The sequence below is a fragment of the Myotis lucifugus genome, unplaced genomic scaffold (genome assembly GCF_000147115.1).
Source record: "Myotis lucifugus unplaced genomic scaffold, Myoluc2.0 scaffold_854, whole genome shotgun sequence".
Taxonomy (NCBI): Eukaryota; Metazoa; Chordata; class Mammalia; order Chiroptera; family Vespertilionidae; genus Myotis; species Myotis lucifugus.
This window is the reverse complement of record NW_005871902.1, coordinates 71,010-86,254: the sequence shown is the minus strand read 5'-3', so window position 1 is coordinate 86,254 and position 15,245 is coordinate 71,010. Positions and strand designations below refer to the sequence as shown.

General features: G+C 57.6%; 1 protein-coding gene across 1 annotated transcript in view; it reads right to left on the bottom strand.

Moving 5' to 3' along the window:
* Window positions 1-14,038: 14,038 nt before the first annotated feature.
* Window positions 14,039-15,245, bottom strand: part of CYTL1 (cytokine like 1) — a 2,911-nt gene continuing 1,704 nt past the window's right edge. The window contains exon 3 of the mRNA XM_006106578.2: window positions 14,039-14,698. Coding sequence (XP_006106640.1) covers window positions 14,615-14,698 — 84 coding nt within the window. The 3' untranslated portion in view covers window positions 14,039-14,614. The remainder of the gene's footprint in view (window positions 14,699-15,245) is intronic.

The following is a 15,245-nucleotide window of genomic DNA, read 5'->3' as shown; positions in this document are numbered from 1 at the left end:
TCATGTTCCTCGAGTTCATCCTCTACTTTCCTAAGAACAGGCAGATGTAACACAGAGACGCTTCTGTCTCAAACAGTCCCTCCCGGTTTCTACGAAGCCCCTTCTCGGCCCTGGAGGGGGAGAGAGCTTGGCACCAACGGGCTGTCCCAGCGCTGGGAGCTGCTGTCCCCGGCTCCCGGGGGCCGGCCCTGACCCGCATCCTCTGGGGCGGGAGCCGCCCACGCAGGGCCCCTGCAGTGGAGCTTTCTCTGTAAAAACACACGGTTTCCCACGGGCCTAGTTTGAGGATTGAAGCCCCCGGCCCGGGCCCGGCTCAGGTAAGTGCTCAGTAAGCCAGGCCGCGCCGAGCTAGCTGGTTCTCCACACGCCCGCGTGCCTCTCGGCGTCTCCTTCCTCGCCTTCCGCGCTGTCTTCCCTCGGCCTGTGTCCCCGTCCTTAACCGCAGCCTCGCTGTGGTTTCGCTATCTGGGCTGGAGGGGCGCGACCCCCATGGCCGAGGCCTCAGCGCCGTCTCCTGGAGCTGCTCCCGCTGCTGCCATCTTCCCGAACGTCTGTGTGGTGATGGGGCAGCAGTGCCCAGAGCGGACGGCTCGGCTGGACTGCAGCCCCGGGGTCCGAGGACCAGGTTCAGATGGGGCCCCACCTCCCACTCGGGGGTAACTTCTCCGAGCCGCTTTTCTCCTCTCTGAACGGGGGGTACCCACAGCCCCCCGCCCCACAGGCCGCCGTGAGGATTAAAGGAGAAAACCCACAGACGGTGCCTCACAGGGGAGCTGGGGCGCCAGGGCGTGCAGGACTGGTCATCGGGGGGACAAGACGGGGTGCTCTGGACCTGGAGGAAGGGACCTGGGCAGGGCAGCCACCGGAGGCCTCACCTGGGACAACGCCCTCCACCTGGGGCCTCACTTGGACAATGGCTCCCCCCACCCCCCCGCCTTGCCGGCCGATGCCCTGGGCTCCACGGCAAGTTCATTTCCAGTCCCCAGACCATCGGCGGCTCCTTCCTAACCAGGACCCATGAAAACCAGCCACATGTTTCCTTTGCTCTTGATGAACCAATAACCTTGAAAATTTGAAAATAAAATGTCTACGGCCGCACAGCCAACGAGGGCTACATGGCTTTGCAGACATTATAAAACATCAAATTAGATGGAAAATTGCCCGGGGTCCCTGTAAACGAAAATTACTCTTTTTATAGGGGGGGAAAGGACCCTCATAATAGCAACAAACAATTTGGGGCTCTTCCCTGTGCTCGCCGGCTCCCATGCTCACGGTGCCTGTTCACTGCGCCTCCCCAGCCCCGGTCAAGGTTTTATAACACTTCACTCTGCACACGCTCACGGCACTGCACACGCTCACGGCACTGCACACGCTCACAGCACTGCACACGCTCACAGCATTGCACACGCTCACGGCACTGCACACGCTCACAGCATTGCACACGCTCACGGCATTGCACACGCTCACAGCATTGCACACGCTCACGGCACTGCAACAGGAGCAGGAGTCTCTGTCCGTGTCTTTGGTTCCTGTCAAGAGAGGACTTTTGCCTCATCCCAAATTTTAGCTCCTCACTGGCGCTGGCTGCACCCCGGCTTGGTGTAGGGCAGCGAAAACAGCGCTGGGTAGAGAATGAAGTGACAAAGCCTGCTGTGTGACCTCAAGCTAGTTGCTTGACCTCTCTGGGCAACATTCTCTTTCTCTGTGAAAGAAGTGGGGTTACTTGGACCAGGGACACTCAATGCCTCTGGGTCCCAGCACGCTGATGTCCGTGTGTGACACATGGCCAAGCCAGGGTCTGTGCCCGCCCGTTAACGTACATGTCTCAACCTAAAAACGGAACAATTTTTGTGTTCCTGCTGTGGGATCTCTCAAGAATATTTCAGGAACAAGGCAAAGAGGGAAGATGCTGCTTGTTCTAGCTCAGAGATTCTCAGCTGGAGAGCTGCTGCCCCACAGGGCGTGCGGCCATATCTGGAGAGAGATCTATATGTTTAATCCTCACCCAAGGATATTTCCCCATTGATTTTTAGAGAGTGGAAGAGAGAGGGAAAGTGAGAGAAACCCATTGGTTGGTTGCCTCCTGCATGAGCCCCGACCAGAGCCCAGTCCAGGGAGGAACCTGCAACCGAGCTACGTGCCCTTGACCGGAATCGAACCTGGGACCTTTAGTCCACAGGCCAACACTCTGTCCACTGAGCCAAACCAGCCAGGGCTGGAGATATTTTTGATTGTCACGGCGGGGTATTGTCTGTGGTGCCCCTGGCCACGGGGTGGGTGAAGGCCAGAGGGGCTGCTGAACATGTAGAGAGCACAGGATGGCCGCCCCTCGGAGGACAGACCGGCTCTGAAGGCACGGCCCCAGGCTGCGGCCCCCGCACAGAGGCTGGAGTTGGGCGTGGAGACTGGCTGTCCGGGCTGGTCTCACCACTGGCCCGAGTCCCGATGATGCAAAGCAGTGCCCGTGGGACCCGGCGTGCTGGCTGTCCGCCCCGTGAGTCAGCAGGCCCGGGCTGCCGGTGACGTGGGGCCTGACCTTTGTCGGGGAGAGAGTTCCCGAGGCCTGCCACCGACCCCGGAGCCAGACCCCAAGAAAAGGGAAGAGGGAGGGGGAGACGGAGGGGGAGGGGGAAAAGGTCAAGGGTTGAGGATCCAGTGACGAGGCCCCAGTGACGAACCTGGAACCTGGGCGTCACAAGCTAATTTTAAGGCATCCCCTCCCCAAGTTAGACGGGGTGAGAACAAACTTTCTTTCGCTTGAGTGGAAGCAGAGAAAAGGCACCGTTAGCTCCTTTTTGAAGAGAAACTGACCTTTTACAAAATCACAAGGGGGGCATGTCCGACCCTTCGCTGTGCCCCACGCCGCACACAGGGGGTCCTGGCACCCACAGGGCTCAGGGCCACCCAGCCCACTCTTCCCTGCGTCTCCCAGGGCCACGCTCCTTCTGGCCGGCGGCCGCTAGAGGGCAGCAGTGCCTTTCCCTGTGCACGGAGTTTGCTGGCTCCAGCTTCAGCCACAGAGTCAACTCCGTGGGGTTCCAGGCCAACCCCAGAGGTAGGCACCTGACTGGGGACCACCCCTCCCTCCACCCCAGCCCCTGCTGAAGCCAGAGGAGAACACACTGGGGCACCCTGGAGGGAGCCTGGACTGGAACATCAACACCCACATGGCCTCTCCCTGCCCCCCGCCCCCCAATCTCCTATCTGAGAAATGGGCCCAGGAGGGAGCAGGGACTTTCTCAGGTCACACGGGGACCTGATGCCAGTGTGGCCGCCACGTCCTCTGAGACTCGGCCCTTCTCCCAGGTGAGACTTTCCTGGGTCCCCAGGGACCTCCATCTGCCCAGCTGACACAGGAAGGCTGGGGCGGCGGCTGTGTGGGTGCTCACGGTCAGATTCGTCTCCGTGGCTGCCTGGAGGGGAGAGAGGGCTGGCGGGGCCATCGGGGAGGAGACCAGCTGGGGGCAGCCTGCTGGCCAGCCCTGGTCCATTTTATTTCATTTTGTCCACAGACCGGAGAGCAGCAGTTATAAACGCAAACAATATTAAGTTTCTCAGCGGCAGTTGTCCTTAGTGACGTTAACTGAGCCAGTTTGGTTTTTAAGCATTTACCTGCCGCTGGACTTGACCTTTGAGAGCCCTCCGTCACTTCAGAAACGCACACAGAAGGTCTCATTGACCCTTGTTTCCCAAATCCCCCAACAGCTACTTGCTGGAGGAGCGGAGAGCCTCGTTTGCGTCTGCAAATCTGTTCATAATTAACACCATGGGGCGAGGCCGCCCCGCCACAGCCCTGGCCAGCTTCCGAAGGCTCCGGCGTTTCCTGTTGACGGTCAGTGCGGCCGGGCAAAGCGTTGGGGCTTCTCCAAGCGGCTCCCCCCTGCCCCTGACTCACTTCAACAGGCGACGCCCGAGAAGGCCCGGCTCACGCTCCTGGCCCGTCCCCTTCCCTGGAAGCGTCCCAGTCCAGGCAGCTGCTGACCTTTGTCAACGTGTCGCTGCCTATGGAGGTAACGCCTACTGTGCGCCAGCCCCTTTCCCAAGTTCTCCGTGCAGTCACTCATCCGTGCCACCCTTCCCACAACCCTGTTCAGGAGGTGTTGTGATTAACCCCATTTTACAGATGTGGACACTGAGGCCGAGAGCTGCTGATACGGGACAGCATTAAGATCTGAATGCAGGCTTCTGGCTCGAGGGTCATCTCATGAACGAGTGTGTGGTCCCCTGTCCTGCTCTGAGCCCTCTGATAGCGTCCTGGACCGGCTGGTGTGGATCCTGCTGCCATGGCCTTCCAGGCCCTCCTTTCTTTAGCATCACGCCCCCTGCTGGTCACGTAGGGAATTCTCAGTTGGTACCAGCATCCGGCACCTACAGAAGATGCTTTTCTTCCTGCTGTGGCCACGTGTCTGCATCTCTTTGCTTCTGCCCACAGCGGCCTCCCCGGCTTCCCAGGGCTCAACCCGGTCCTCCTGTTTGCCCCAAGGTCCCCTGGGAGTCACGGAGCACAGTCCATGGGTTTATCCCATGAGCTTTCTTTGGCTGGAAGAGTGATCGGAAGGTGGGTTGACTTCAAGGTCAAAACAAGCCCCCTTTGTGCATCGGGTGAACAGCTAGGCCATTTCCTGTGGAGCCCTGTTAAGTGGAGTGGTAGGAGGAACCCTTTCACTCCCGAAACACGAGTCGTGAAAGAACGCTGTAAAAGGACGCTTAGCGACGTGCGGCCGTGCAGGGTGAGGATTATCCTACCGCTGAGAGCCCAGGGTGCAGGCTGGCAGGCAGAGGAGCTGGACTGAGGCCTGTTTCTGCCTGACACCTGTGCCTCCAGGTGAGTTACTTCCCCTTCCGAAGGCTCTCTTTGTCATCTTTCAAAAAAAAATTTTTTTTAAATTTATTTCAGAGAGAAAGGGAGAGGGAGAGAGAAAGAGAAACATCAATAATGCGAGAGAATCACTCATCGGCTGCCTCCTGCATGCCCCACACTGGGGATCGAGCCCACAACCCAGGCGTGTGCCCAGACCTGGAATCCAGCTGTGACTGCCTGGTTCATAGGTCGACACTCAACCACTGAGCCACACTGGCCAGGCACCTTTTGTGGTCTTCAGGATGGGAGAAGGCCCTTCTCTTCTAAATGTATCTCAGAGTTGTTTTGAAACACGAAACATAACGTGGGGCTTTGTGTCTACCTGGCCGCTGTGAACCGCAGAGTGTTCTAGAAGACAGAGGCCCTGGAGGGGAGGTGGGTGCAGGCCTGGGGAGGGACAGGGGAGGCGCCGCTTCTCTGTGGATGGTCCCTCCGCTGTCTGTGTCCAGCCTCCTGGGGGAAGCGCAGCCTGTGCCCGAGATAGCGGGTCCATCTGCCCATTTTACAGCCTGGAAGGCAGTCCCCTCTGGCAGCCACATGCGGCTCCATGGCATCGGGGCTCCCCCAACCCCCATCCAGGCTGCAGCCAAGAGGCTGGCCAGCTGGGAGCCCGGCTTATCCGGATTTCAGGAGGCCTGGACCCCGATAAGGGGCTCCTCGCGCCAGCAGCTCAGGGGCGCCCCGCCTGGTGGCTGTGATTCTCCACAGTGACCCCCTCACAACAGGTTTCCTTTCTTTTTTTTTTTTTTAAAAAAGTATATATTTGTATTGATTTCAGAGAGGAAAGGATGGGGGGTGAGAGAGAAACATCAATGATGAGAGAGTTATTGATCGGCTGCCTCCTGCACACCCCACACTGGAGACCAAGCCCACAACCCCGGGCCTGTGCCCTGACTGGGAACTGAGCCGTGACCTCCGGGTTCATAGGTCAACGTTCAACCATTAAGCCCCGCCGGCCGGGCCCAACAGGGTTTTTCTTTTGTCGTCGTGGTTCTGCGGCTCCAGAGGAATTTTCCAGCATCAAAACTGCCTCCGAATGCACTTTCCCTGCTCAGTGTGTGGTCACCGTGGGCCTTCCGAGAACGAGTGGCCGAGTTTGACGCACTGTACAGGATTGATTCCTTGTTTCCTCACTTTTAATCAAAACAACACTGTTATTGTTTTTTTTCTTGTAAAATACGTAGCATGAGGCTGTGATCGTGATGCATCATTCCAGAACTTTCCTTGTGACACTGAACAGAGGGGGAAGTGGTTTGGGAGGGCCTCGGAGGGACTGGTGGAGAAGTGGGGATTTATGAATGGAGGGGGCAGGGCAGGCAGGTGCGGTCCTGCTGGGAACACTGTGAGTCCTGGGCCCGAGCGAGAGTCCTCACCACAGCCGTGCAGGGGCCACGCTGCAGGGAACACACGGGAAATCCACGGGCCACCGAGGGTACCACTCGCCAGGGGGGTGTTAGACGGCCGCCCAAAGCAGCAGAGACGGCAGGGACGTGTTTTCGCTTTTCTTAGCAGATAGGATTCGGGTTGAGATGCTTCGAGGATGTCAGATGATGCTCTTCCCCCGGGAGGCCGGGAGGCTCTGGTGCCTGCAGTGCATCCGTGCAGGGCTCCTGCCTGGCTGCGTGGAGAGTGGGGGGTGGGGGGGGGGCAGACCTCCACCGGGCGCTGCCCGCAGCTGCAGGTGGCGGGGACGGAGCGCTTAGGCTTGGAGGTTGTGTAACTGGGCAGCTGTGTGGCCCCGGCCAGTGTGTCTACTTCTCTGAGACTCTAGAGCAGCGGTTCTCAACCTGTGGGTCGCGACCCCTTTGGGGGTCGAACGACCCTTTCACAGGGGTCGCCTAAGACCATTGGAAAACACATATATAATTACATATTGTTTTTGTGATTCATCACTGTGCTTTAATTATGTTCAATTTGTAACAATGAAATTGGGGGTCACCACACATGAGGAACTGTATTAAAGGGTCGCGGCATTGGGAAGGTTGCGAACCGCTGCTCTAGAGCAAACCTGTAAGCTCTGGCCCAGCCCCTGGGCTCCCACAGGCACCATGCGAGGCCTAAAACGTCCTCCAGAGAAACCCTTTCTGCCAGTTCCTCCAGGAGTGGAAGGGCAGCGGGCTCGGCGTCGGGACCCTGTGTGAGTCCCAGTCCTGCCTCCTGGCCGGGGTGCCTTTGGCAAATGACTCCAGCTCTCTCCCTGGCTCCGGGTTAAAGAACAAAGGTTAGCTCCACTCTCTGCAGGAAGGAATGGTGAGAAACAAAATGAGTAACTGAGCAGTAACTGTGCCGTGTGATGGAAGGTGACTCCAGTTATCCCTAGGTCCACACTGTAAGTTCTGGAATATTTGAAACATAGAATGATCAATAAGTACCAGGGCCCCCCACGCAGACTCAGTAAATGTTACCATTTTTCATCCACGCTTGTTTTCAAAAGACGGAGCATGACCATTGAGGTTGCAATCCTGATTCCCTCCGATGCCGCCTCCTCTTCCCGCCTCCCCCCCGCCTCTCCCCAGCTCTCCGGAAGCATCCAGTCTCCTGAATGGGGTGTGTTTCCAGTCATTGTCCTGTGCTCCCCAGAAGCTGTCCACCCGCCCCAACTGCAAAAAGCTCTATCGTTCCCATTTGGTCCCAGGCATGGGGTTGGGCTCCAGGGTGGTTAAAAGGGTGCCTAGTGGTTTCAGGGAGAGGCTCAGCGGAGGCCAGACTCCAGGGGAGGCAGAGGGGCCCCTCAAAGGCCTCGGGCTCCGCAGGCTCCTGATCGTGCCTGACGGGGAGCCTTTCAAAGAGCTACTTGCCCGTCGCCTGCGGAGGAGCCAGGTGTCGCCCATTTATCTCCCCGATGAGCTTCACCTGCTCCCCCCGGAAGGGGCTCTCCAGGTCAGAGTGGAGGGTCTGTGTGCGGAGGACCAGGGCCGGCAGGCCGGGGCCTGGGTCAGGTTTGTCTCCGGGACCACGGCGGCTGCCACGGCGACCCAAGTTTTACCTGCACGTCCTGGAAGAGGGTGTGGCCACCTCGCTGGCTTTGCATCTTCAGAGACGCTTCTCCCCGCCTCGCCCTCGCCCACACTCTCTGTGGCCACATCATCGTTGGTGGAACAGATGCCCAGAGAGAGGTAGGTGTGGAGGCCCGCGGATGCAGGTTGACCAGGCGGCTGACGGCAGCCTCCATCCGGGTGACTTTAGGAGCTCTTGGTTGCTCGGCAAGAAGGAGTTAAGCTCAACAAACGGTGTTGGCTGGTCTCGGAGGCTGAGGGGGGCTGAGCCGGTTCCGAAGGTGGCGACTGGAAAAGAGGGGGGGGTGGCCGGAGGCTGGAAGCAGGGGTGTCCCTGGGTCTGTGAAGCAAGAGGCAGGTCCCGGGACCCCCAGGGAACTGCCCCAAGAAGTTGTGGGAAACCCTGAGAATATACAAATCCCGTGGGGACAGATGATGTGCTTGTTAGAAAGTGGCTGGGAGACCAACGCAGGGGGTCCAACTCGTCGCTCTCACGGCTGTGCTGGCTCCAGGAATGAGCGCATCGGCCTTCACTCCTCTGCAGAGAGACAGGTAGGAGAGAGGCTGCTTCCCTCCTCCTTGTTGCCAGCTGGCCCGTCAGGAGTTGGAACGAGCACCTGGTGCGCCCCCGGGGGCGGGCACCTGAGACGCAGCCCGGACACAGGACGCCGCTCTCCGACGCCCGTGTCAGCTCACAGGTCCCAAGGCCACGCGTGAGGAGGTCGCGGTCGTGTTCCTCATCCAGGCGCGTGGCTGGTGTGAGACGATTTATTCCTGCTTGATGGCGACAGCGTGGCACCCCCTGTGGTTTTCACGGGCCTCTCGCTGGTGCTAGAAGCGTTCAGGGCCGCTCCATACATCCAATCGCCTACGATGATTTCCTCTTGCGGGTCGTGAAGTCCGCGTCCAGCCAGTTTTCTAACTGTCTCGTGGGTCTGTGGGCCATTTGGAGGAGAACAGCTGTCAGTTAACAGGTTATTTCTCCAACCCGTGCGGGTGTTTCTTCAGTTTTGTTTCCTGTGTCTTTGACAATCCTACACGGTACGTAGCAGTGCTTTTCCCCCTTGGCCGCAGCCTGTGGATCCTGTTTAAGAACCTTCCCTCATCCCAGCAACGCAAAGGTGCTCTGCCAGGCGCCCTTCGAAATGTTCGACGATATCGCTTGCCCACGCCTGGCGCCCTCCGGAACGTATGGCTGTGGAGCAGCCGGAGGAGAGCGACTGCCCGCTTTCTCCGGGTGGACAGCCTCGCGCCCCTACCGTTGACTGTGTGGGCTGAGATTTCTCCAGCGCGGCGTCACGTGCCCTCAGGAATCTACCCGATTTCCGTGGGTGTGTTTCTGGGCCGCCGGTTCTGTTCCACGGGCTATTTCTTTTCCCTGCATCCACACCCCAGCACATTGAATGCCTTACTGTGGCATAACCAGCCTCCATCCCTGCTGGGGAATCCCCCCCACTGCCACCCCAATTCTTTTAAAGGATTAATCGATCTTTTATACTTTTCTATAAATTTTAGGCTCAGCATACCAAGACCCATCCTGCTGGGATGGTCCCGGGTGGACTGAATGTATGTTATTTGGGGGCCCATACACATAGCCTGCCTGCTTACAGGGGGAACTCACTGATGTCCTTTATGAAAGTTTTATAATTTTCCCTACGAAGCTGTGCACACATTTTCTTATACTTATTCCCAGGTACCTTATCGTTTTTGCCACTATTATAAGTGGGATTGGTTTTTATTTTATTTTTATAAACTAGGGGCCCAGCGTGCATGAAATTGTGAGTGAGTAGCTCATTTCCACTTGCCTCAGCTGGTTGCCCTGCCCATCGCTGCTCGTAGCTCTTTGCTGCTAGTAGCTCTCCACCAGGAGTAGCTCTCCGCCAGGAGTAGCTCCCCACCAGGAGTAGCTTCCCACCAGGAGTAGCTCTCCGCCAGGAGTAGCTCATGCCCTGCCCCATCCACCGTGAGAGCCGCTGCTTGTTTGGCTGTGACACCATTCCAGCATCATGACCACAGGCCTTTTATGATATAGGTTATTTTTTATTTTATTTTTATAAATTATTTTTTAATCCTCACCCCAGGATAGGTTCATTGATTTGAGAGAGAGAGAGAGAGAGAGAGAGAGAGAGAGAAACATCCATGTGAGAGAGAAACATCTATTAGTTGCCTCCTGTACACACCTTGACCAGGGACTGAACCCACAACCTAGGTACGTGTCCTGACCGGGAATCGAACCTGGAACCTGTTCGATGCTCCAAGCATCTGAGGCCCCTGGCCAGGCCATGGGATTAGTTTTCAAACTGCCTTTGGAATTAGTCTTTGATGTTTTATGTGGATGCTATTCATTTTAATGTGTATTTATTAAATATGGACTAAGCAATACATTTTTTTCTTAAAGGGCGACAATATATTGAGCCATCGCCCCGGTTAAGGAACAACCATGCGATTACTTTCCAAGTCCTCTGTGTGCCCCGCCCCCCAGACCATCCTCTTCCTCCCCTCCTCGGGGCACAGCCTCTGCCCTGAGGATTGTGTGAAGCACGTTCTTGAACTTCTTCAAGGCTCTGTCCCCTATGGTTCTATCCCCCAAAACACCTCTTACGCTTGGCCTGGCTTTGCCTCTTTTCAGAAGTGGCATCGTCCGGATGTGCTGTGCTCCCGGTGTAGGTCCTGAGGCTCCGCCGTGCGAGCCACGCCTGACGCTGCAACATGTTAATCCGTCGGTCCTGGGGGGCTTCTGGCTGTTTCCAGTCATTGACTGTTGTGAACATCCTGTTGTGAACATCCTTCGACGTAACTGCTGGGGCGCACATGCTAGCATTTCTCTGGGGTCTATTCTAGGGTTAGAACGGCTGGGTCCTAGGGTAGAGTCATTTCAGATTTACTAGGTGACGCCAAACCTTCTCCAAGGTTTCCCACCACCAGCAGCGGCATGTCAGTTGTCACGCGTCCTCAGGAGTACTCGATACTGTCAGATTTGAGACCATCGGGCATATTTATGGTATAAAAGGGTATTTAATTCACGCTTCCCTCTGGAATCTGTAAATGGAGATAAGCCGCCCTCACCCACCCACTCTGCAATGTTGGCATAAGAACTGAAGTTAACCAAGGGGAAAAGAGACGGGAAAATATTTTACAAGTTGCACAGTTCTCCGCATACGTAAGATGCTATCATCCCCGATAAATTAAGTGTTTTGGAGCATCGAGACGCAATGTCCGCGCACGCCTCCAGGCCCCTCCCGGTTAGAGCTGAGCGGTTTCCAGACTCTCAGTGCCTGGCCCTAGGGGACAGGGACACGAGCGGCGCCCACCTTCCGAACAAGGAACATCTTCGGAGCCCACGGCCGCGGGCTGATGCGGAGCCCTGGGGTCCGGATGAAGTGACCGACAGAGCACTCGACCAGAGCACGTTTCCTTGGCTTTGTGTGGCTGCCAGATCATTCTTGGAAAATAAGTCGAGCTGCATTTTAGGAACTCGATTGCAAATGCTTTAGAAATGCGTGTCCAATGTCCAAAGAATTCCCAGGACACCTTCCGGGCGAAGGAATGCAAGCCTGAGTTATGACTGCTGACGCGGCCGTTTTCGGCTAGATTCTTCTATTTTTTTCCCCTTCTCCTCCTGCAACATTTAATCGATTTCAGGGCACTTCCTCACTCCATCCTGTGAGTGCTTGATCTGACGACTATCTGTAGACCGGAACGTTCCGCAAACGCGGAAGGCGGTTTCGCATCGTTGGCGCTTTCCCGAGTCCAGAAGCTTCTACGAGGAGGCTTCCTGCCTAATGATCCTCCGCTGGTGAAACCGCCCCTGGGCGAGAAGGTGCCGGCTGATTTCAGCAGTCAGGGCTCCAAGACAGCCGCTGATGACGAAGCTTTTAGATGTGCGGGGGTGCGGGGAGGGTGGTGGGGGGGGAAGGTTGGGTTTTGTCCAGGTCTCTGCTGCTGGCTGCAGCCCAGACAGGCATGTTTTATGGTCAGAGCACTGGGAGAACAGACACCCCAAGATGTAGGTGTGTGTGTGTGTGTGTGTGTGTGTGTGAGTTACAAAGGTTTTGAAGTTGGCCAAACCAGCAAGAATCAGCAGTTCCTGGAAACAGGAGACAGGCCTCTGAGGCTATGAGTGTGTGCAAATCTTGTGCATTTTTTAAATCCTCCCTCAAGGGTATTTTTTCCCATTGATTTATTTTAGGGAGAGTAGAGGGGAGAGAGGAGGGGGGTGGAGAGAGAAACGTTAATGTGAGAAAGACACACCAATGGGTTGCCTCCTGTTTGCACCCTGACCGGGGCCAGGGATTGAGCCTGCAACAGAGGTACGTGCCCTTGACCGGGAATCGAACCTGAACCCTTGTATCCAAGGGCCCATGCCAGTGGTTGGCAAACTCATTAGTCAACAGAGCCAAATATCAACAGTACAACGATTGAAATTTCTTTTGAGAGCCAAATTTTTTAAACTATATAGGTAGGTACATTGTTATTAACTTAATTAGGGTACTCCTAAGTCTTAGGAAGAGCCACACTCAAGGGGCCAAAGAGCCGCATGTGGCTCGTGAGCCGCAGTTTGCCGACCACAGCTCTAACCAATGAGCAAACCGGCCAGGGCTAGTGTGCATTTTAGGAAGAAAGAATGGGCGCAGACGGCCTGGAAGTGCAAGCCCTCACCTGTTGACTTCCCTTGGTCTCCCAGCTAGCAGCGTCCAGTGTCCGGCACCCATGGACATCACAATGTAGTGAGTGAGCCCCCGGCAAGGTGCTGGGTGCAGGCAGGCGTGGTCCCTCCTCCCTGGGCTTACAAACCAGTGACCTGTGTGTCGCTGTGTGTCGGAGGGTGCGTGACAGAGACCGGCGGGGGTGGCGGCGGCGAATGAGGGGTTGGAGACTGTAGGGTAAATGGGAACAGAGCCCCTCCCCGGCCCCAGCCGCCCTCCCCGCTGTGGGCAATAGTGCAGGCCCTCTGTAAGCCGACTGAGACCTTGGGAGCCTGGCCAGCCACTCGGTTTAAGAAGTGGAAACTGCTTCTGGGTGTGAGCCACGCCGTGCACAGCTCGCATTCTGATCGCACACAGTTCGCGCACACCCTCCCCCATACACACCCTCTTTATCTGTTTCCTGCGCTCTGTAAAACCTTGTGCTGGGGAAGTTGGCGGGGGGTGGGTAGGGGGGGAGCAAAACAGCAGGACCGGCCGGCTGCCCCCGGGGCATCTGCAGGCTGATGGGACTTAGTGGGAGGCTTCACCGGTGGCAGCGGACGGAAGCGGCGGTAAATGTCACCAGTCGGCCACCGCGGGTGAAATCCTAGCAAACCCACGTCGTTCACAGCCATCCCTCCGGCTAATTTCTCTGGGGTCCACAAGCACCAGCGGAGGGTTTCTGGGCCCTCAGCCCTGTGCCTAACACCGACCCGGGGAGACTTCTCCCCCGTTCATCCCGAGTGGAGCTACAGGAAGTGCTGGGCGGGCGGAGGCCTCGCTCTGTGTGTGTGAACCGGTCCTGCTGCGGAGGAGACGGGCGGGAGGGGCGGCAGTGGGAGCCGCGTGGGGTGCCTGGTCCCGCAGTCTGGGAGCCGGTACCGGGACGCCGTGGGCTTGTGCTTCTGAACAGAAAATAAAACCCCGATGAAGCCTCCTCATAAGCCGTCTGAGGAGCCAGAGGCATCTGCGATCGAGGAGGAGCAGCGTGGCCCTGTGTGCAGAGGGAGTAAAAGAAGCAGAAACCCCCACGTCCCATGTGACGATTCCCAACAGCCCAGCCCCCGCACGGAGATGTTCTTGTGGGTTCAGGTCTTCATGAAACAAGCCGCCCGGCAGGGGACCAGCGGGGGCCCTGGGAAGACCATGGGCTTTGCGGCCTGACTTCCACCCACTTACTGGCTGGTGACCTTCGGCAAGTTACTTAATGGACACGAGCCTCCGGCTCCTGCGCTGCCCGTCCTGGGTGTGTTAGGAGGACCCCGTGGACCCATGTTTGCAATCGGGACCAGGTACCACCCCGCCCGTGGGTCCCAGACAAAGCACAGTGTGTCCCCAACCCAGTGGGAGCACCTCCCGACGCCTTGAGGACAGTCATGCAGGGGAACGACTGTCCCAGGAGCGCCGGCGCGTGGGGAAGGAGGGGAAGGGCGTCTGGCTGAGAGCAGCGGCTCTCGGAGACCGTGAGACCGTGAGACCGTGAGACAGGCACTGAGGCCACTGACGCGCGTCCCGCTGAAGGGATCGTCTTTATTTGCAAGTTATCGCCTTTCAATGAGGAGTGGCTCCCGTCGGCACCCGGTAACTGCGGGCCTCGCTAGCACACATGCAGGCAGCAACGCTTCCTCACAATGCAAGCAGCTGGGGGGGGGGGGGGGGGCAGCTCGTGGCGGGAGCGGGTGTGAAACAGGAGTTTGGTTAAATGCAAGCAGGTTCCCGTGGAGAAAGAGAAAGAAACGTGGTACCGCCACCCGCTCCGAGGAGAACCGCGAGCGCGCGCGTTATTTCGCTTGTTCTCACGCGGCTGTTCCCCGGGAGAAGCTGGCTCGCACCTTCCAAGTGCACCTGCGCTGTGCGCCTGAGTGCCTGCCAGCCCAGCGGGTGCGGGGGAGCAAGGGTCTAACGGGCTGGAGGGAGTTCCAGGGTCGGGCACCAGCCTGCTTTCCAGCGCTGGAGAGGCGTGTGACAGTGTGGGAGGCGACAGCGAACGGGAGCCCCGAGGGGAAGGGCTCAGCCCACTGTGCCTGGGCGGCTGACCCCCTTCAGCCCCGCTCTCTCTGGGCTGGGCCGCCTCAGCCTTGCGGGTCGGGCGGGACCGTGGTGGCTGGGATGGGGTAGTCCAAGGCGCTGCAGTCATCGGACAGGAACACCAGGTCCTGAAAGAGACGCACCGCAGGACTGTCACCGAGGGCGGCTGCCGGGCCCGGGCACGAACACAGACCCCTGGTTGCCCTCCAAGACTGTTCAGTAGCCCGGCCGGCGTGGCTCAGTGGTTGAGCATCGACCTATGAACCAGGAGGTCGTGGTTTGATTCCCGGTCAGGGCACATGCCTGGGTTGTGGGCTGGATCCCCAGTGGGGGGCGTGCAGGAGGCAGCCGAGCAATGATTCTCTCTCATCATTGATGTTTCTCTCTCTCTCTCCCTCTCCCTTCCTCTCTGAAATCAATGAATATATATATATATGTTTTAAAAAGACTGTTCAGTTGTTCCCTTTGGCTGAAAACTTCCCGTCTTACCCTCCCAGGGAGAGCCAGTCACGTCTTCACGTTCCCATAGAATCTCACATGTTCTTGATGATTTGTGGAATCCATGCATGCACGGGTTGACCAGATGGGCAGATGGGGAGGAAGTGCATGATGGATGAACCTTAAGTGCTGAGCAGCAGCTGCGGGGACGCCATGGAAACCAGCCAGAGCTCACCT